The following is a 23,221-nucleotide window of genomic DNA, read 5'->3' on the forward strand; positions in this document are numbered from 1 at the left end:
TAGCTAAGATGTTTAGATTACATCTTGCACTTGTTGAGGGGAACAGTGATATCTCTCAAGAAGTTTTTAGTTTCTTTTTTGTTTTATGAGGAGTATTTTGGAAACAGGCATAACTTGAGTTAATTTGCAACCTGTGGGAAGGCTTCTGAGGTGAAGAATTAACATTCATTAGCAACTTTCCATTGGTCTGTGCTCCACTCCAGACTCCTTTACCTGACTGGTTGGCAGCAGTACCATGGTACCCACTAAGGCCGTGAGAAGTATCTGCAATGCTTTGTACATTTTATCACCTATAATTCAGGAAAAACAGTTTTTAAAAATATCTCTGCAATTATTGCAGTCATGTAGACCTTTTGCCTCTAATTCTCTTTTTTTGAACTGTTACAGCACTGAAAAAACTCTCTTTTTCCCCTTTGTCAGAAATAGTGTGTAGGTGGTCTGCTTTCAGCAGTTCTTAATGGATTGCTCTGACTGGGAACTGTTCAGTCCCAGATCCACATAGCTTCCACAATTTCTCACAACTCTGAAACATATTTATTTTCTTATGTGTAAGAAATTAATAGAGGATGTAATATGTGTTTTCTTGTTCATTCACTTCACTGTACTACCACAAATCACTGCTAAGAATAGAAATGGCCTAAATTTTCAGATTATGAAAGTTTTGATGCAAATGCGGATTCAATTTACTCTACAGTCCTATGCCACTATCACCCCTGTTAGCTTATTTTCAGAAAAATATTAAAATTTAAAATTATAAATAATCTTTTGTTGTGTTTTATTTTTTCAGTTTAAGGTATTTCAATAGCTCATGTAAAATATTACACATGTTAAGATTTTATATTTTATAAGCAAGTCACAGCAAATCTCTGCCTTTTCCAATAAAACAGGTTTGGGTCTTAAAATTAACAGCAACCTGAAATAGCAGTTCTAATTGCTAACTTTCTGAAAGCATTTCACAAGACTTTTTTTCTTTAGATCTTGTTTCAAGTCCTGTAGTTACATACCTGAATATTTCTGGGAGTTTCTTTTGAAACTCTCTGCAGAAAACAATGAATCTTTCACGTTTCCTTTTCCCCAAAACACCTCACCATCAATTTTCCTGATTTTTTGAGCTTGGAATGTTTTTTTGTTTTTTTCCAGATACACATCAGCTATTTCATTCTATTTATAAAAATATGTTTTTCCACCAATGGTTCTGATTCTGGGACAGGATGGTTTAAAGTAACCCTTTCATGCAGCAATGCTTTGATTTATCCCTGACCAACAAGTAATGCTTTCATGAAGTACAATGTTATATTCATTTTTTGTATTGTTCTATGTAAGCTGATGGCAGGAACAGAGAAGGGGGAAGAGGAAAAGAACATATCCAACCTAAACCTCCCCTGACTCAGCTTGATGCTCTTTCCTCAAGATGAACAGCACTGAACAATGATGTTCTACACCTCTGCATTAATTTATTGCTTACACAACCTCAACATTACAAGATGTGCTGCCCTTCAAGCCATCCTTTACAAGGGTATAAGCCAAATTTCCTTTTTCCATGAGTTCAGACTCATGGGCTGCCTGCAGAAGGGTTGGTCCTTTCTTCATTCAGCCAGAAGTTCCCTGATCTCCCTTCCTGGGTAGCTGTGAGCTGCCCTCAGAGATGAAAGGTGTGAAAGCCTTTGATTTGAGGGAGCTGCACTTCCCCTGCTGCACAGGCAGACAATGACAACTCTGGGCTGGCAGTAAATGTGTGAGAGAAAGCAGTCTCTGGTACTTACAGAGATTGCTCTTCCAGGCATCTCATTCCATCAAATTGTGCACTGAAACACAGCACACACAGACACACACACCCTGCCATGTGTTCTGAGAGCAATAAGGCAAATATTCCTGTGCTAAATGAAACAAGCACCATGAAGAGATCTTTAAAAGACATCCACCCAGTACTGCTTCCAAAGGAAGATTTGACTTATCTTCCAGTGTGTTCCTATGCCACTGAAAATCACTGTAAATATCTAAGGAGCAGGCTCCACTGAAGAAACCAGTTGCCCTTTTTTCACTCATTAATGATGAGAATGTGAATTCTGATGACATGAGGCAGAGGATTGCATGGCAGCAGCACCTGGACTGTTCCTGGCTTGAAGCAAATTGCTTCACATTTTCCTGCCTTTCTGTGAATGTGAGCAGCAATAGCACCCACTGTGGCTTTCAGAGTTTAGAAATTAATGAACACTTACCACAAGTGAAATGTAAGGGCACCTATGTATCTATATTTCAATATCATTCAATCATACTCTTACAATATATAGCTATATTTCAATATTTCTTTTTGGGGTCATGAACAGCAGATTGAACACATATATAACAAATAACTGATTCAAATAATTGTGTCACTTTCTAGTTGTTGAATAGCAGTAAAACCTCTGGACTGACAGCACCTAACACTGGAATGAATGCCTGCTGAAACTGCAGCCTGATTATGACACAACCAATCTGTCTGAGCTAAAAGCTGGGCAGAAAGGTGGGAAAATTGGCATCTTTTTGTAATTAATTAATCTAGCAGAAAATTAACATGTAAAACAAGGATAGATTTAAGACTGGGGGAAAAAAAGTGATTTATATGCACAAAACCTCTTAAAGTTGCATGCTGACATGAGGATGGCACATTACATTTACTGAAACTAGACATTTTTTAATATATTTCTTCTTTAAAGTCTCTTTGTCCCTTCATACTTGCCAATGCTTAGATCATCTGAGGTAAAATTGAAGAGATTAAATCTGTTATAAAAGCTAATGTACAAAGCTACCTTCTCAATAAGTTGAATTCCTTAATATAAAAGTTTAAATCCAGAAATCTATAAACTCTGCCAGTACTTTCTTATAGCTTAGAAAAGTAATATCCTACATAAGAGGAAGGAGTGGCTCTTTTTCCATTTCATTTTTCTATTTATTATGTTCAATTCTAGTACAATAGTTAAGATTTACAGACACATAAATGCAATCCAATAGGTAGGTATATAAAGCTAATAGGAGCAATATATTTAGGAAAACGCTGTCAAGAGCTAGGGGAAAGAAATTCTGGCAACAACAAGCCAATATCGGTGCTATATTACTCTGACAGTTACACAGCCTGCCATACGGGATTTTGAAGAATATCTGAGTGCCTAATTCATAGTGAAAGCTTTCATTCTTTTGAATATACCTGTAGGTTCTGATGTGCTTAGAGACTGAGCCAAAATAACTCACTGTGCAGGAAAAGGAACAGACTGTGTAGCAGTGAATGATGGTCAGCAGAGGAGCAGCTGCTCTGTGGAGAGATTTTAATGAGACATGGGGGTCTCTTGAGCCCCCAGAGCATCCAGAGTAGGCTGAGAAAGCAGAAGATTGAAGAAACAAATAATGCAGTAATCCAAGGATGAGCTGCATCTTCCACATCTTCCTTTCAACCACCTTCCTGACAATTACACAGGACAACAGCCTGCATGGGTTAAGAGATGTCAGTCCTCTTGTACTGCAAGAGAAGATGTGCCCTCTGTAACATAATGAACTGAAACCACTGTCACATCCCAAACACATCACAAATAGGATTAAAAACACACTAATGGCTTTCAATTAACCAGCACCCAGTAGCACTGCTGCCAAGTCAGGCACTCTCACAAGACTAAGGACTAAGCAGCTGCTTCATATTAGAGGCTGCTAATATTAATCATATTAGTTTATACTAGGATTAGAACAAAGACTTGTCATCTAAAAAGGCAACACTGTAGGAATAGAGAGCAAAACACAGAAAACTTAGTGCCCACCAGCATCTGGAAGTGCACATCTATGTAAAAATAAAGTAATTTGTGGATCTTTAACCTACTTCTATCTCTGAGAAATCTTTTCTTTGTTATCTGCCTTATCTTCTAATCCTTACAGAGACAGTCCTTGCTGTATGCCATGCCTCTACCAGCCCAGCTCATTAGCTCTCATCTCTAGCTCACATTTGCCAAGGTGTCAAATATAAATTACTAATCCATAACCCCAATGCAAACAGTATTTCCTTCATTTTTGTTTTCCTCCATATTAGCCAAAAGCTTTATTATGGCCCTAAAATTATAAAGAAGGCTGGGAGATAAGAAGAGCCTATCATTGCTCACATCTGTCACCTCCATAAATGACATGGAATGGTTGTTTTGCAAAGCCACAGCTGTCTCTGGTCTCCTGTTCACCATCCCCTGGAGTGGAACTGTCTCAGTGCAATGAATCACAGGTGGGGGCTTAGTGGACAATGCCATGCTCACCCATCTCTTCATCTTCCAGTGCCTCCTTCCACTGATCATTGCAGGCAACAGTCCACTGAGCATAGTTTTATCCTTATAACTCCAGCATTGTAGAATTTTATTTTAATAATTCAAAATCTGATAAAAATCGAACCCACCATTACTATTTCTGCAGTGGTGCTCTAGGCTTTCTCTTCATTACCCTTGCATTATTAACCCATGCCTCCCCTCATTCAAATTCCATGGTGACCTCTAAAACTTGTCCTGTGCAAATACATAATCACCTCTACAAGCCATATTAAAACATAATATGTATTAATACATAATGTTGCTTTTTTATCTGCTGCTCCACCTATTTTTCCACAACTGTGGAGAAAGAATGACTTTATTATTTTCCAGCCTAGTTACATTATTAAGCCCAGTGCTTCACACAAGCAAGCAACAAGCATCATCTCAGCCTCACTTAGAAACCCTTTTCAAGTCTTACTTACAGACCCACCTGTCCAAGTTCAGTGGGGGACTGACTGACCAGTTAAATGCCCATTTATCATTGTCAGCCAAGGGACCTTGTTATTATACTTCACCCTGTTTCCCTCTGCATTTCTAGAAAGTAAAAAATCAAACACTAATCCAAAAGCATTCTAGTACAGCATAAATATAAAGCAGAAAGTTAAAATTCATTATCTTATGTCTTCTTCAGAAAACAAAAAATATTTAAAACTTTCCTGCCAGCCTCCAGAGCTGAATTTCCTTTACTAAAGTAGCTTTTTTAGTAGAAAACTGCCAACACACTATTTCAGTAAATGAACCACTAAAAAGGTGGGTTTGCTGTCATTTTTTGCTAATTCTATTACCTCAAACTCCTCCAGTTTAACCCCTAAAGATGTGGCCAAGAAGTTTTGGGGGTTTTTTCCTGTAGGTCATTATATATTCAGCTATTCTATCATCTTCCTTTTCTGAAAATCCTCAGCCTACTTCTGACATACACCACATCTGCTTACATAACCAGAAGCTTTCCACAATTAGAATTCCAACTCATGCTTTCTTTAAAGATATGGTACCCCTCTAATTCCATTATCCATAGCCTAATGAGGAAAATACCCCCAAACACTACAAAGCAGAGTTTTGAGAAATACCTTCACCAACTTCACATTTCATGACCAAAATATTATCAAAACCATTATCAAAATATTATCAAATCCATTTCTTTGGATTAAGGCTACCTAAGCCTTAATCCAAAGAAAACTCAAAATGTTTAATCCTCTGTGCAGTGCTCCCAATGCACTCAAACCCACAATGCAACCCACAACCACAGTGAGCGAATGCTTCAGGAAAAGACTTGGTGACTGAGAGTCAATATACCCCACTAACATATCAGAATATAAATAAAGCATAAATAATAATACATCAAGAAAGAATTTAAAATACAAATAAGTACCCCAAATTTAATAACAACTGACATCCAACCAACAGTAACAAAGCTGTGGTAAGAGAAAGGAAGTGCTTTTACATGGAAATCTGGCAAAATATATATTCATTTCCATTCACATCCCATAAACTAAAGCAAAAACTGTGAATGCAATGGTGGGGTTTCAACCACAGAAACCTAAAGGCACTAACCCGCTGAAAAAAAAAATTCTACATCTCCTTCCTTTACCCTTAAATTCCCTTTAACTTCTCCATAAATGCATATTATAATGAATTATCTGTCCTCTGGCCAGATAACTCCTCCTCTGTATCCAACATCTCCACCATGGCTCCTGTCTGTTCAAAGAAACATAAAATGTCAAAGTAATTTTACAATTACATATTTATAACTGTTTGTCATCAATTATCACCTCCAGTGAAGCTAAATATTTACAAAGTTAATTATCTACAAAAAAATCCGCTCTCCATTTCCAATGCCAGCCTGGGCTAGAGATAAAATATTCCACTCCCATCTTTCTCAGGTTTTACTTCTTGCCCACATTTGCCACTGCTAAAGTGGTTGGATTTGGGCCCTTTTGATAAATTTCTGTGTTCAGTGAGACAACCATTGCTACTCATGATTGGGCAATTGATTCTGAAGCTTCACCTAGAGCCTGGATTCAGAGCTGTCCCAGCAAGAGCGGTTTCCAAAGAGAGTGCAGTCACTCTTTTAGCACAAAATCCTTATTTCTGAAAACAGATGCATATTTAAGGACAGTTATTATGAATTGAACTTAATTAAACATGGTTCCTTGAACAACTTTAAACAGCATCTCTTTGGGGAGAGATTTGTTGGTGATGCCTCTAATTTCCTTCAAAATTAAACTTCACTGAAATCCTATGCATATAAACTGTCTCAGAACACTTTTTTAAATGGCAGTTCTTTCTTTAGTACTGCAAGTTTCTTCTTTAAGAAGAAAATAATGTATTGCCACAAAGAATAGAAATCTATATTAGAAACTGTCTTTTGTATATCAATCTCCTTTGTGATGGATATCTCCTCTGTTACTTTTATCATCTCTCTTTTTTATTTTAAGTCAGCTCATGATTTTCCAGTAGCTATATGGTCATTTATGATAGTAGCCTAGAAATATATATACACATACACATATACACACACACAGACATATATGATGATTGTTCGCAAGAGAATTTTAAGATCAAAGATGAGTTTTGAGTACTGGTAGGGACATTGTAGTCCAAAAAGTAATGGACAGATAAATAGGTATCTTTAAAATCACAAAAGTTATGATTATTCTGTTACTCACTGTTCAAAGGAGAAGAATAAAATTACCAGGCAGTAGGTTTTTTGTTAACAATAGAAAATAGTTCTTTTCATCACATCTATTTATAATCTGGGACTTCTTGACATGGAATGCTGTGAAAGGGGAAAGCATAAAGGAATACTGAAGAATTTAGACAAATTCATGGAAAACAGGTAAAGGTCTGACAGATATGATGGTCCAAGCATCTGCTAAGTATATCCTCAACCAAGAGGTGTTTTCAGTACTTTTCTCCTGGTTTTGCTCCTCCTACTCTACCAGTGCTTGAGGCACAACAGCACTAAACCTTGTGACATGATGGATGAAGGATGGTACTTCATTATTAATATTTTTTAGTATAATGTTTAATATTTTTGGGTAAAATGTTAGGATAAATTTGCTGGTTTTTCATTAGGTACATATGAAGGCTGGTTATTCTCTGTGTAAGTCAAGGGCAGAGGATACCTCAAACATATTACATGTCAATAACAGTCTGGGAGACTTCCTGTTTATTAAATTGATTTCTGCTTAAAAAAAATCTAAGAAGACATTTTTGCATCACACCTTGGCTTTAAGGTTGCCTCTTTAACTGATAATTCAGAATAAAGTACACTTTGGAGAGGAAATACTGTAACACTTTCTCTGAATCAAGCATTGTAGCCACCAGCTATTCCAACTAAAGGGTAACCTCACAAGTACATCCTGTTAGACAAGGGAAACTGTACAAGACAGTAAAAAGGAAAAAAAGGAAAAAAGCCATTTCTGTTCACTGCATCAAATTAAAGTGTTAAAGTAAAAATTAATCCAACAAATGTTTAAAAATAATTTCTGAGCACTCAGAGAATACAAGGCACTTTCACCAGAATGCCATTGCCCTACTGTGGTGATAGTACCAGGTGTGTAGACCTGAAGATTAATTTATTTGCATTAATTCAGAATTACTGCATCTTGACAAAGAGTTTTTTTTCTTTTTTTAGACTCTTTGCAAGGCCCTGACACACAAACACAATTCTTCAGTTCCCATTCTGTGTAGGGGTGTTAGGAAGCTGAACACAGATGGATTGTATGCATCCAAAGCCACTTGTTTAGCAAACCAAATGTTTGCTTTATTATTTTCAAGTAATCAAAGAGCACCTGCTTATTTCTTGTTCAAAGCTAGTCAGAAACCTGTATGACAGCTGTAAAGCTGCCTTTCTGGTGTTTATGATCCAGCCCTGCTGGGTGGATGTCTCTGTTTGCACCACTGCTGCTTGGGGCAGGGGAAGCTGATAATAAAACAGGAACTGGAAAAGCAGTTTAATGTGAAAATGAGCAGAGGGCAGCCCTGCCCCAGGCTCCAGGCCACACAGTGTGTGCTGTGCAGCCCCTCACCCAGATCCCTGCAGCAGCATTCCCAAAGCCTGGAACAATCTCCCCAGGGTAACTAAAGGACAGAGCAACTGAGCTAAAATAGTGCTCCTTATGAAGGATTTAAAGAGTCCCAAAGCCATTTCTCATGATTCATCAGATACCTGGTGAGTCCAGGACCAGCTCATACATTGTCCAATTTACCCACTCACTCCTGCTATTTGCTTTTCCAGCTGTACTGCTGGTCTCCCAAATGGATTTATTTTTTTTCCCCAGCTAGAATAGTTGACTACACCATTTCTTAACTATCAGAGTAACAAAAAGAATGCCAGATATAAATTGCAGTGTTCATTAAGAGGTTTTTTACCCCACCACACACTTGGATTAAGAAAGTGCCCACCAGAGCCACTGGAAGTCACGTCCTCAGTTTTGATGAGCCATGGGATTTATGCACCCAGAAAGACACAGACAGTGAATTGATAGGGTCACAGGATTGTGTGACTGAAGGTCTATTAAAATTTATGCCTAAAATGTGCATTTATTTAAAAAGTAGCCACTGGCACGACTTGCAGATATAGCATGCAAGCAAGATTTAACCCCTGCTGGGATAAATGTTAAGTCTTCTGGAGGAAAGTTGTATCAAAACTATGTAGCACCTAAAATACAAAACAGGACTTGCACATAGATACCAAAAAACAGATTTCTCTGACCCACCAGAGAAAGGAAGGGGTTTTGTATAACCTGTACTGGGCTAAATGTGCTATTAACTTAAAATGTCCAGTAACCCAAAGGGTGAGCATTTTCTCTGTCCCACAGTCATTGAGTGCTACCAAAGAATGGCTGCTAGATTTTGTCAGATGTAAATCCCTGCTTTATAGGGAATGTGTGGATGTGTAGGGAGGCAGTAGCTCTATAGTAGAACTCTGTGACTGATTCTGCAAAATAGAAACATGCACTTATTTTATAGGCATGTGTAATTGGATTAAAATTTCTGTTTGATTTTCTATAAAGTAAAGGGCGTGAAAAAATATTTTTAGAAGCTGAGTCTCAGTGGTGAAGTGTGTGTTATATTTTACACTGGAGAAATACATTAAACCCTTGTTCTGTGTGACTCTTCAGTTGGTACAAGAAATGTCCTCAAATGCAGAACACAACAGAGCCAAACCCACCAGCCTTATACCCAGACGAAAACTCCTAATTCTGTCTGCCTGTAGGTTGTTGTACTCACCAATATTGCAATACTTTCCTGCATAATTTTCTTTGCAATCACATACTGTTTTCCCAGTGGAGACAACCATCTTACACTCTCCACCATTCATGCAAGGATTATGAACACAACCTACAAGGAAACACAACGAATGGTCAAACCAAAGGTACAAAATATTCAAGAGAATCAGCCCATTTTAACTTACTCTAGTGCATCTCCTCTGTGCATATGCATTTGGGGGAAGTTTTTCTTCTTTGTTTATGTCAGACCTACACTTGTGATAAATTAAAGGAAAGGAAACTCAAATTATTTCTGCCCACTGAGGTCTGTCTATTGTTTTCCCTGCTATTGGATAATTTCAGCTATTGAAAGATATTATCAGTGAACAATAGGTAAAATGGGGGTGGTGATTATTATTACTAGTGGAGATGGTATTAACATTTCTTCCTCTATAGAGGGTTCTGCCAATTCTAGACTTGCCACTAAGCTCTATTAGAATTTATAATAACATATCTAGTAGGGAGCTCAGTTAAATATTTAAGATCTGTGATTGGGAAGTATTCAGTCTATCAAATTTTCCAACTCTCACATGGATTCTCAATGTCCTAGAAATTGACTCTCCATACTTTAATTTCCAATTACATAAGGGAATAAAGGCACCTACACATTCCAAAGGGCTTTTATGAAACTCATTTGTACTGTGACTTACTTGTGAATCTGGGCAAGGTAAAAGTTAGCCAGACTAGCAGAATAGCCATACCAGAGCACATGTGTAGATGAGGCACATGGTTTGCTTCCCAACATCTCTCCTCCAAATGAAAGGAGCCGTGCTGGCTTCTTCAGATGGGTAACAACCCAAAGTGCATAGCCAGTGCTGGCTGGCCAGGGTGTTGGGCTCCTGGCAGCCCCTTAAAAAAGGAGGAGGCTTCATAATGTAAGCATCATACCTGCCAGGAATGGGCCAAAAATCATGGGGACCCTGGAGCCAATGCAGGCCTTACGGGATCTTGGAGGCAGGTAAAATTTACATGCTGCTAATTCAAGAGTGAGATGGACTTGGGAAGAAACAGAGGCAAAACAGCAATATGAAGTGATTGTTGGTGTGCAGATTTCACCTCTCAGGCAGGTTATAGTTTTGGAGAAAGAATTTTACCACTCCTACTATATAACCTGTTGTATATTCTTATATATATTTTTTTTCTCTGTAAGAAAACAATGTATGTCCCTAAAATTCCTCCTAAAATAGTTGCTTCCTCAAATAAGGATGGACACATTGAAGGGATTTCCTGGGTCAGTATAACTGCTCACTCTTGGAAAGGAAAGCTAAAATGTTGTCTTTTAGAGAGGTGTAAGGGCAGCATTAGGGTGTGTAACACCTCTCAGGCTTTGATACCCTCACTGTCCTTTATCCTCCCTCCATGCAGAGCTACAGCTGTGGTACAAAACAGAGCCTTACTCTCGTGTTCCACACGCTCACACTGCATCTGGCCATGCACACACGTGCACTGCTCCACTGCTCCTCCTTGGACTCTTGACCAGCTCACTTCCACATCAAAGAATTCATAGAGGCCGTTGTCAAAACATTTCTCTGAAATGAAGTTTTACAAACAACACAAGCTTTCAGATGTTATTTCATGCAAGAAATGGCACCACAATTTCTATTATCATTCTCTGCTCATCCCTTTTTTCCTGTTGAGCAGATCCGTGTTTGTTGACAGTTCTTCGCAAGCTAGCCAGCCTCCATAGTGTGGAGGCACTGAGCCAGTAGAGCAGCAGCTCCAGGAACCTCAGGGCAGAGGTGGCTTTCTCCTAAAGCCCTGTAGGCAGGACAGCATCACTGTCCCCAGCATGTGCATGTACATAAGGAACAAGGCATCCCCCGAAATTGTGCTGTTTTTTCACATCTCTGTGCATTGCTTAGTGCAATATTAGTAATTTCCAAACATGTAAGGGATATTTAAATCTTAAAAACAGCAAAGGAAGGGGAAGAGGCTTTTTGTGTTTCCCATGCTCAGAGCATACTTGGATTTATAATTGCAGAGTCGAGCTATTTTCAGTTGTCCTGTCAGGAATGGATTGTCTGTCATAACCATTTGGAAATCCACCTACACAAACATTCATGCTGCAGTGGTCTCTCCCATCACAACAGCACTACCTTTTCATTAAGCAAACATTAATGAGCTCTACTTACTATTCATATTTCATGTTGTAACACTGGTGGTAGAAGATACTTACTCAGCTGACAGTCCTCGCCTGTGAATTCCTCAGGACAGGTACAGTGGTACATCCTGTGGCTGTGAGTGAGAGAACAGGTCCCTCCATTTTGGCAGGGGTTGTCTGCGCAGTGATCTGGAGAGGCCACTAAGAAATTGTTGTTAATAAGTATGGTATAAGTCATGCTTTGTCCTTTTGGCTCCGTGAACCATGCTCAGTGGGTTTAATACCATCTACTAATGTAAAACTAAGTTTGTCCAACCAATTGACAGCGGGTTTGGGGAATATGGAAGCATATTTATCCAGCTTTTAAAAACCATGAGGCAGATCTGAACCATGTGGTTCTGAGCTGAACCTTCACCCCCCAAGACGAAGTTGTCTGAAGGGGGTAGGTCCAGGCACACCTGGAGTCCCCAGAGCTGGCACTGTGGCGAGGAAGAAGACGGGCTAGGTGCCCACAAGATGGAGCTGTGCCTTTACACTGGGCGGGGAGGAAGGCTGCAAGGGAGGAAGGCTGCAAGGGAGGAAGGCTGCAAGGGAGGAAGGCTGCAGGGAGGAAGGCTGCAGCGCTGCCCGGCCTCTGCCACCGCCGGGATCGCGCATCACTTTCAAACTGCTCAAAGGACAGCCCTCGACAGAAGGATTTGCCATGGGATTTTGGATTATGTCTAAAACAAATGGACAGCTGGAACCAAGGGAAAAATTATAAAGAAAACCACAAAGCACATTGTCCTGGGGTGACATGATGATGCTTGTATCCTCATTTACACATCCAAGTAAATCACACCAAGAAAGATGAAAACTGGACCAGTCTAGCATATTTCCATTTACTGGGGAATTATCTGAATGATGGGAAAATGTGGTGGGAGAGGAGTTAGGTACCACAGCTCGTGCAATAGAAGCTTTACTTGGCAATGTGCAATGTAAAAGTAGTAAGAGTCTTGCTGGTCAGGCAGTGTTTCTGATTTCAGGCAGGGCCAAGGGATGGATCTCCGCTGAAGTTAACCAACAACAAGTTTACACCTGCTCCAGAGTTGGCCCAACAGCTTGTCTGCATTCAAATCTTCCTTTTTAATGCTAGTCAAACTCTGCTATGCCATCTCCAGGGTTACTCAATCCAGGTGCTCCTTCAGCCAGACTGTGTGTCCTGAGCATGAGATGCAACATGCAGAGGCACAGGCACACATGAGCAGGGCTGAGGTGAAGCACAAAGGGTGCATTCTGAATTTGCTACAGCAGGGTAAATCTGAGCTTCCCCTGCAGGGGTCAAAATATTTACTTCAGAAGAGAGTGATGTAATTCCTATTAGATAGCAGGTCTGGGTGTATTCACTGGGAGTTTCAATCCAGGATAACATCAAGGGAAAGCAAGTGAAGTCAGTGACATTCCTACTCTTCCTGCTGTTGAAGGTTATGAAACTTCTAGTGCTGTAATGTTTCCTCAAATTTCCTATTCCCACTACATCCAAGCCATGATCTGATCTCCAAGCCATCTTCTGCTGTAACAAATGTTCAAGAAATTTTTTGTACCCTTGTTAAATCTGCAAGAAGCACTTCCACTCATTTATTTCTTTCTCAATCTGTTCCTCACTACATCCCACCCACCACTCCAGTCTGACCTTCCAGGCATGTTCTGTGTTGCTCCACATCTTTCCTGGAATCCAGGAACAACTTCTGCTCATAAGCAGATGGACACATCTCAGTTCCCAGTGGGGAATCTTGCCCACAATTAACTATCCATTAACTGGGGATTGCCAAGTCCACACTTTCTCAGCACTGTCTAAAGCACCTCATGGATAAAGCACTCCATGCTTGCTAGCTCTCATCTTGACTGCAGCTTCATCTCTCCGAGTCTCTGCTGATTGAGCAGTAGCCTTGTCTCACCTTTCTGCCCATATTTCCCAACAAAAACATTCTGTTTCTGCCACCCACTTTCCTCAGAGCTCCTCCTAGGATGACGCCTCTTCCTCTTGCCTGCCCAGCCCAAACCACTCTACTTTTTCTTTCCATATCAGTCCAGAGGGATCTTAAAAATACTGTCTGGCAATTTTCTCCCCCATGTTTGGGTCTCCCTGGGGGTTTGGCCATTTGTCCAAGATTTCCAGACATTCAGAGAAGTAGTCCTACCAGCTTGCCCAAAATCTGGAATTCCCACCTATAAGGGCATTTCACGTTGATGGACATTTGTACATATATGTGAGCTATGCCTGCACAGTCCACGTGTGTGCAGTACTAACAGCACCCTCCAGCAGAAACTTCCTACCCAGGCTTCTCTTCATCCTAGACCTAAAGGCCTCTTGGTTAAACTTCCCTTTGAATTTGGCAGATGTATTTTTCTGGATCAAAGCTTTCAGTGCTTGCTTAACATTGGTTTGTAAGCACCTCCATCATTTTGAAGCTGATTGTCACATGCATGTGGTAATCTTGGCCTGGAGAGATTTGTGCTTCAGCCTTTGCTCTAAAGAAGCTCCTTCTCCATGCCAATGGATACACTGCTCACCAGCCTCTTATGGACAAAGGATACTCTCTCCCTGAAATTCAACTTTTTTCTTGTTTTTCAAGAAAAATCATCCAAAGATTTAATACTTTAGTGGAATTTTTTAAAAGTATTATTTTACATGTTTTAGAGATCAGCAGTGTTCAGTTTGACTGCTTATTTCTTCCAGGCAAACTTTCCTTCTTTGGCTTCAAATTCCCTTCATCCATTAAATTGCTTTTCCTTGCAACCTCATCATAGACCTGTTCACTTTAAACTATGATTAATAATCTGTTAAACGTTTCCCAAATCCAAAAACTGCTGCTGAAAAAAACCTAAGTAGACTTATGTTTATAAATAAAATAACAGCCAAAAAACCTTGCATTTACTTTTTTCAAATTCTAAATGCTTCCAGAAATAAAGGGGTTATCTTTTCTTTTGCAACAGCCAGTGGTGATCTCTTCTAGCTACCCCTTCCTTTTTTCTCTTTCCTTTCCTTTCTCACACACATGTAACTCTTTTTTTTTTTTTTTTTTTTTTTTTTTTTTTTTTTTTGTATTTTAAGCTCTGGGAAGCTACTGATGAGTAAGTGCAGCCCTCACAACCTGACTCTTGTAAGCATGAGCTGCCCATAAAGTCTATGTTCATGTCTGGCACACTTGCATTACAAAGTTGTATACGTTGCTGCTTGTTTTGGGACTAGGTCACTGGCCTCTGATCTACTTTTAATCTGTTTTAAAGCCAGGCTGGAAAATAATTTAAAGTAGCTACATTTTAAAAGGTGATGCTGTGCACTGCTTAATTCTAGACTGTGAGCATGATTCAGCTAATTTGGTTTTTCAAGTGCTCTGGTAGACTGCAATCAGCTTGGCAATGCGACTCCTGACACTGTGGAGAGCTCCCTGAAAGGGGTTGGTCAAAAAAGCCCTTCATTTGAAAGTGGGAAGTGAATATCTAAGGCTATTGGTCATATCCTGCAGACTAAACATGTCTCATTTGAAAATTGTGAGACAGCAAAAAGAGGAACATGAACAGAATTAGACAGAGATCCCAAAAAAAGCCTCAGGGGCATCAAGTTTGACCAGTTCAACACCTGATTTTTCAAGCTGGTCGGTGGCTGTATGAAATGAGAATTTATATATATACATATATATATATATATATACATACATATATGTATATATATACATACACACATATATATGTATTATTTATAAAATGGAATTCCCCAACATCCAGCTCATGGAGCCAGGGATACAGAGACAAGCAAAGCCAGTCACTGAAGGACTGCTGAGGACAGGGATGCATATTCCCAGGTGAACTTTCACCCAATGTGTCAATTAAAGTGACTTTTTTATATAAAGGTGACTTTGCCACAGACCTTGACTTCCCCTTTCAGACAGACTCTCGCAATGAGGTAATTGTAGCACTGAAGTGTGGTGACCACAGGAAGCCACAGAGCTGTTCAGCCAAGTAATCCTTTCATTATCCCTCAGGACTCCTGCAATGAACATGTCTGGCATCTTGTCTTCTCTGACACAGCCCAGAGCTCAAGAAGTCTGGGTCTGAGAACTGCGCTTTCCCATGAGATCTCAAGAAAGGAAAGCTGGAAGTGATGGCTGTATGTTGTACAGGGTGTCAAATGTTTCTGTGCCTTCTAAGGAAATTAACTGGTCAAACAGACAGAAAATGCAGCTGTGTAATTTAGGGAAAGCTAAAAGGCACATCCAAGCCATGAGGGAGGAGAAGATTATCACCTTTGTGGTTGTCTCCAGCAGGAGTTTAGATTTCCATGCTGGCATTACCATAATTTCTCTCCATGACTTAGAGTTAGTCAACAGAGAGTGAATTAAAGACTGTGTGATATTCACAGTCTAATGCTCTGGCTGTGCAGCGTCACAAAGAGATTATGGAAACAGCTGATGTGAAGGTTTGCTTCAAAATAAATGCACAAATAAAAGTTGCACTGAAGGCACTCTCCCTCCTTCCTGCAGGTGGCAAAGCAGGAGCCAGGCACCTGGAGCAGCTCAGCCATGGCCTTACCTGAGTGCTCTCTGGGCAGGTACTCTCTGGGGTGCTCTCTGGGCAGGTGGTCTCTGGGGTGCTCTCTGGGCAGGTGGTCTCTGGGGTGCTCTCTGGGCAGGTGCTCTCTGGGGTGGTCTCTGGACAGGTGGTCCCTGGGCAGGTGGTCCCTGGGCAGGTGGTCCCTGGGCAGGTGGTCTCCGGGCAGCAAATCACAGTGTCCCCACCTCCTGTCCCGGTCAAAGTTATGTGTTGTTGAACACCTGAAAAGAATCAAAGGTGCAGCTTAGTGCATCTTTAAATAGCCTTAGTTCATATTTAAACAACCTGGATGTCTGCAGTGAAACTACAGGGCCTTCACACCCTGGTGGCCTGGAAATTCATGCTTGGTTTTTTTTCTAATTAGCATCAGTTTCATTCAAATTGTTGTACGAGCAGAGGAAAAAATATGCTTTCTTTTGTTAAAGTTGCTCTGCTCCACTTGTCTCACATTAAAAACATATTAAAAATAAGATGTTAATGCAGAACCTGAGATTTTCAATGAATCCTTCAGAAAAACCCAACATTCTTCCTATTTCTGGGATTAGAAAAAGAAAGAGAGGAATAAAAACAAAACCAAAGACAAATAATGTTTTCTTTACTTATTACAAAACAAGCACAACAGACCGAGCCCATTTATGATGCCTGACAGTTACTGTAGTAATCTGTAGAGGCAGGAGACTGTCCACAAAGGGACTTTTCCCTGACTTTCAGTGACAAGCATATTTCACCCTTCAGACTCAGTTCCTTTAAAGCATTCATGTTTTGGAACTTACAAGATGAAATGAGGAAATAACTGACACGGGGGTGATTTCCAAAGGCACAGACAAAACCTCTCCTTTTCTGAGAGCAGGGGACAGAGTCCTGCCCACCCTCACTGCTGGTCTGTTATCTGAGTCTGCTATCTCAGGCTCAGAGCACCACAAGGAGCACAGAGCTGCTATTCCTCTTTTGCAGGAGCAGATTTGGAGGCTTCCCTGAGGACACACAGGGAGCACATGGCTGAACTGAGGTTGTACCGTGGAGATCCATGTCTTGTCCCAGTGCACTATCCACCAAAACATCCTCCCTAGCCAGTTATAATGCAGAATAATAGGTATCAGCCACATGACATTAGAAGGCACTGGAGTTTATTTAATGTGTCTGATGATCTAATTCCATTATGCCTGGTTTTATAATTCCTTGAGCAGTTGTGTGATCAAATTTTTCATCCTAGGATGTCACAAGCTAGACTGAAATTTTATTGCAGCACATGTCTGCATTTTAACTGCCCTATTTTCCTTCTTAATTAGATGCTATGAGGTATTTAAAATGCATCATTCCTATGAGCATCTGAATAGGCCATGTATATTAAGTTGGGTGACCTCAATTATAAAAGGTGCACAAAAAGAGGTGCTTGGTAGTCTGGTGCAGATTAAGGTGGCATATGCTTAAAGAGGCTGTTCTCTCACAGGAATTAAGGCTGGTGAAACTCCTGGGAGCTGATGGAAATTCCTCAAAGATCCTTCTGTGGGAAGTGGATTGTGCTTTCTTTAAAGGGTGGTCTAGTATGCACAAGAATGAAGATGAGAAATGAGATAAATGTGTTCACAGCACTGCTCATGTCACTGTCCAGCAGCAGCCAAGTTCTAAGCAAAGGGGAGTCTCAAATTTTTCCATCTTAAAAGTATTTTTTGTCATCAGAGACCCTGACAGAGGCTTCTTCTACCAGCTCTCCACAAACCACTGGTCCTCCCACTTGATGCTCTGCCCAGCCAGTCCTTCCCTATTGCCTTGCAGTGACTACAGTGAGATTGGTCCCCCCTTGTGATGCCAAGCTGCCTCCTTGGTGCCAAGCTTCTTGCACAGTTACATAATCCTTTTATATTTTCCACCACAGATCTCACTTTCTGTGAGATCTCCCTCCTTTTCTTTTAAAAATGTTTTGTCTGATTGGAGGCTTACCAAAAATGAAATTGTGACTTTTCAGTCTTCTGGAATGTTACCTCCAGCAGCCAAACCAACCCAGTGGCTTTATTATATCTTTATGCTATTTGCAAATGCATCCACACTCAAAATTTATGGGATAGCAAATATCTTTACATCAGCTTGTCATATTGCTAATATGAAAGTGAAAACATAAAGACAGAGATACTGAACTAATTATATCGGAAAAGTCCACTACAAGGGACTGCATTTTAAACCCATAGATGGTAAAGAGCATGGGAATGGGCAAACAGAAGATGAGGCCTAACTGGCAGGCAGGATCAATGGAAAGTAGGCTGTTTTTCCCACCAGGAGTACAGGGAGCCCTAACAATAGGATGTTTTGGAGAACAAGCAAAGCCCCAGGCCTAAGGCAGACAGGTGTAAGGAAAGAGCTTTGCCATCACACCTGGTGTTGTCACTGTGTTTGAGACTTGGAGGTTGCCTGAGACTTTTTTAGGTGTTGTCCTGACCATGAGACATGGCTCGACAGACTCTGTCTGACAACACCAGACCAACCACTGGCAGCTCCAGGAAAATTCAGAACCTGATGCCTAACATCTCCCAGCTCAGCCCACAGGTTTCTCCTTTCCAGGACTGTCAGAAACTCCCCATCCTGTAATCCAGCTGGCCAAAAAGCTTCCTCTGTACTGTTTGCAGTCTGTGGCCAGTCTGATATCAAAAGTTATCTTCTTGTTTCCAAGGAAGATGATAAGATCATGTCCTTCCTACACAGACCCAAGCTCACCCTGGCCCAGTGGCCCTGTCCCTGCAGAACTCAAGCACAGGATAAGGCTTCTGCAGGGCATGAGTCAACACCTTCCCATTTATAGCCAAAATCTCAGGCAAGGTCTGCTCCTGCCATTCCCCTAGAGCAGAATCTGAGGAACCCATCCCACCCTGGGATGCAGGGACAGGGTGCTACAGCTTCCCTGCAGCCACAGCTTGGTCCAGTTGAGACCACCCTCCCCTTTTGCTCTCACCGGTGCTCACTGCACCCCCACTCTGTCTGTCCCTACACTGCTTTGTCTCTCTGGAGGTACCAATGAAACTCAGAAGCAATTCCAGCTATTTTTTTTTCTCCTCAGCACAAAAGGAAAATTTACACTATATCCTTGGCAAGATATCATGTAAGACTTACTAATAGATCACTAAATGGAAATTTATCTGTAAAAACAGATTATAATTAGGGGGAAAAGCCATACAGGATGCTGTTAAAGGAAGTCTGTTATTTAAATAGTGTAATTATTCTGTCTTCTTTCCTGTATTTTCAATAAATATTTATAAAGATACAGCTTGTTTGTTGCTCTCAAAGTAGGGAGAGCTTTCTGTGGTCAGGAGCAGATTTATGTTGAAACACAGTATCTGTGTCATATGTAGTATGAGAAAACATAAATCTAAAGCAAATTTGAGTGGGGTTTAGCCTGCACTGTAAAGTCCTGCCTGTAGTCCTGACCCAAAATATGACTTGAAGATTGAGGACATGAACTTAAGCACACAAGTCAGGGCTCTCCTGGTCGGGTTTCCTGGAATTCAGAATTCAGAAGCAGTTTGGACCCAGCCTCCCATCATCCCTTCCTAGCGGCTTGCAGGAGGCAGGAGCAGAAAGGGCACGAGCCTTGCCCTCACCTGGAGCCTTCCAGGTGCCCTGGGATCAGTTATTCAGTGTAAGTCCAGCCTGGGATTGTGCCAAGTCACACAAAAAGCGCACAGAGCAGGTTTCCCAACTGCTATTCAGGGCCCTTTTCCTGGCATCTCTGTGCCTGAAGTCACACATTAAGTTGCTTTTAGCTTATGAGTGATGAGCAAACACTGGTCAGAAGGTCACCCATAGGGTGAAATGGTCTGTCAAATCCAAATAACTCCAGCTGTCCTCCTCCCTGTCTCCCTGCTTGTAAATGGCTTTTAAAATGTCAGAAGCATAAGAGCAAGTTGTTCAAGGTCAGCTCTAAAGTGTTCTCTAACCTTGGACCACATCCATTGACAGGTTTTTCCATTTCTGTGCCCTAACTGGCTAAAAGCAAATACACAGGGTCATGTATTAACAGGATCCCTCTTAAGCATTGCATGAAATTAAGTGTGTACTAAGGTCAAACTCTTTGTGGCTAAAGTTCATCAAAGACAGGATTCAAACTGGTAAATTATTCCAGTTCCCTTTCTTTAGTTAAGATAGTCTCAAATTCTTGTTTCCTGGAGGCTTGTATTAGCTGGGTTGTATCAGTGGATATTGGGGAAATTCTGAAGTGGTTTCCTAGCCTGAAGCTCAGTGTCTATTTGTGCAAACAGGTTTGTTTTGTGTTGTTTACATTACACCAGCACTTACACTTGAAACAGATGTGTCATCAGAAAGACGCCAACAGATCATGAAAAAATGAGACAGTCCAGTATAAAAAATGAGAGTTCTGCCCTGCCTGGGCAACTAAAATAAACTCTAAAATATCATCTCTGCCCTGAAAACAGGCAAGTGTTTGCCTTTCACATGGCTCATCTGGGCATAATTTTCACATTAGTGGTACCCACATACTCTCTGCTTTGTTGCCTTTGATTTCAGTTAAATATGCCTATCAAATGAGTTTGTCTGCAAAGTTCATCTTTTTTATTCAGTGCTTTAATTCAGTAGGGTTCCCCCCTGACTGCTCCTACCCCAAAAATGGATCATGAATACTCCTAACAGCTTCTGCAAAAGTAAAAGAGTAACCTTTGCCCAAAAGAAGGCAAAATGGCCTTAAACACACTAGTAGAATAAATCATTAACCAACAAACAGGAGTAATACCTCACTTCTTAGGACTGCACTGTCCAAAGGGGTTCTGGTGCCAATCTGGATAGAAATTAAAGAGATGGGGGTTGGGGAGAAAACAGCTTTCCTCAAAAATCAGATGGTCTCTGCTACAGTGCAAGTACAGCCTGCACAAATCAAACAATCCCTTAACCAAGTGTCCTCTCTTGCAGGTGTCTGTGTCCCTTTCTCCCTCAGCAGAGGGTCTCTCCCAGGCCCATTCCATCAGTCCTGCTGTTTCTGTACAAGCTCTTGTCACCCATGTAAATTGCAGTTCCATGGGCAGGGCAGCAAGGAAGCATTTCTGCAGTTCCTGAGGCTCCTGTGGCTGTGTAAACCCAGTGCCAGGGCTCCCTTCCCCTGAGCACACCCTGAGCCGAGGGCCACGGCCATCAGCAGCAGAACTGCACCTTGGGCACAACTTCCTGCTCATCTTAATTACTCCAAAAGCAAGATTAAAGCACTAAAAGGATGACATTTCATTTGAATGCTGTTTTCATTTATGTCAACTCACCATTTCTTTCTGGAAAATAAATTTGATAAACACGTGTGATAAAGCCTTCCACCAAACCGGAAAGGAAATTTGCATAAATGTCCATCCTCTGTAAACACTGAAATACAAATATAAAGAGCTCATAATGCAGCTGAAAACCAAACCCCAAATTATATTACATACTATTATATGAAGTTATGAAGATAGACATCTGCAAGTTTTTCAGCTGTACTCTGGACTCTGTGTCTCTGCAATGTCTAGAGCATAAGAAGAAGCTTAAAACTTCGATAATTACTGAATCAACAAAGATTAATGGACTCTGCAGTTGAACAAAGATCCCAGATCATTTCAGTTTAAAATATACTGCCATTTCTGGTACAGCAAATGCCAATTACATTCATTAATTGCAATTATAATTTCTAATTATGTAGTATTGTAATTGCATATTAAAATAATTTCTGAAGTTGTATCCTTTCAGGCTCTATATAATATTGTAATATCTGTTTAAAATAATTAAGGAACCAGACAGTACAAACTGAAATAGAAAGAGTCAGGAGGAAGAAGTTTTAAAGGCTGAGGGTAGAGAGAGAATTTGATCATAACACCTTCCCTTTGGTATAAGCAGATTCCTTACAAGAGGGGAGAAACTGATGGGACCAGTGTCTAAAAAGGGCAAGTTTTCTATTTGCCACATGAGTGATGGCAATCTAAGGAAGGGTGGTGGGACTTTAAGGAAGGCTAGTGGGAGTCTATCAGGAAAAAATCTTTCAAGATGAGTCTTGATAATGAGAGAGCCTGAAGACAAAAAAGACAATGAAAAACTGTCAGAGCTTATTTAACGATTAAACTAAAAGTAATCTGTTTTGAAATCCCAAATCTGAATAGGAAGCCAACCAGTGCTGAAAGAGAGAAACAGGTCATCCAACCAAACTGGCAGTACAGCACATTTCCATTTCTCAGAGACAATGTGTGACTGCTCCTTGTCCTGAGCTTACCCCTCCCATGATGGCTGGGGCTCCTGCACACTCTTACAATATCTGTTTACTCCCATCAGCCCAGACATCCCAAAGAGCTGCTGAGGTCAGTTATTGGCATTACAGAAAAAATAACCTATCCCTGTGGCCCAACCCCTTGTTAATCAGTTGGGATTATTGTCACTCCATCTGCCCTAACTGCCTCCTTCTCTATCAACAGGAAATAGCCACTGCCACCACCTTGTCAACCACTTTTCATTCTCTGAACTAATTCAGCAAGTGTTGCAAATAGCAACTTTCTCTGTCTGATACCTTCCAGTACAACAGGCAGGAGAGTTGTGAGAATACATCGCCATCCAGAAGATATATTGCATCCCAAAGGCCACTGAAGACTGTTATAACCTATAAAGCCCAATGGCCCAATGCATGTAATCTTTAACTACAAAAGTACAGGACAATAAAAGCTTTAAAATGCAAACTGCAACACTCTCCCACAGCCAGGATTTCTGATCATTGGGGTGCCACTAGAACAAATGCAAACCAGAAAGCTGCATGCAACTCAAACCCTTCTCCCACAGAGAGATCAAGGGCCAGGGTAGAAACTGAACCTGCACATACAAAGAGTTAATGTGCTTGAAAGTTACAGGGCAGCTGCAGCTCTGATTAAAGGTTGTTGCACATCTTCAGCCACACCACCTTGTGCAATAATATAAAGCCATGCCAGCTCAGACAACTC

General features: G+C 40.7%; 1 protein-coding gene across 2 annotated transcripts in view; it reads right to left on the reverse strand.

Moving 5' to 3' along the window:
- HGFAC (HGF activator) overlaps positions 1–23,221 on the reverse strand; it is a 40,612-nt gene that overhangs the window by 15,356 nt on the left and 2,035 nt on the right. For both annotated transcript variants that reach the window (XM_058803736.1, XM_058803735.1), the window contains exons 3-7: positions 21,533–21,629; positions 16,260–16,501; positions 11,763–11,888; positions 10,984–11,115; positions 9,549–9,659 (exon numbers count right to left, since the gene is read on the reverse strand). In XM_058803736.1, the coding sequence (XP_058659719.1) occupies positions 9,549–9,659; positions 10,984–11,115; positions 11,763–11,888; positions 16,260–16,501; positions 21,533–21,629 (708 nt within the window). The remainder of the gene's footprint in view (positions 1–9,548; positions 9,660–10,983; positions 11,116–11,762; positions 11,889–16,259; positions 16,502–21,532; positions 21,630–23,221) is intronic.

The sequence above is a fragment of the Ammospiza caudacuta genome, chromosome 4, assembly GCF_027887145.1.
Source record: "Ammospiza caudacuta isolate bAmmCau1 chromosome 4, bAmmCau1.pri, whole genome shotgun sequence".
Classification (NCBI taxonomy): domain Eukaryota; kingdom Metazoa; phylum Chordata; class Aves; order Passeriformes; family Passerellidae; genus Ammospiza; species Ammospiza caudacuta.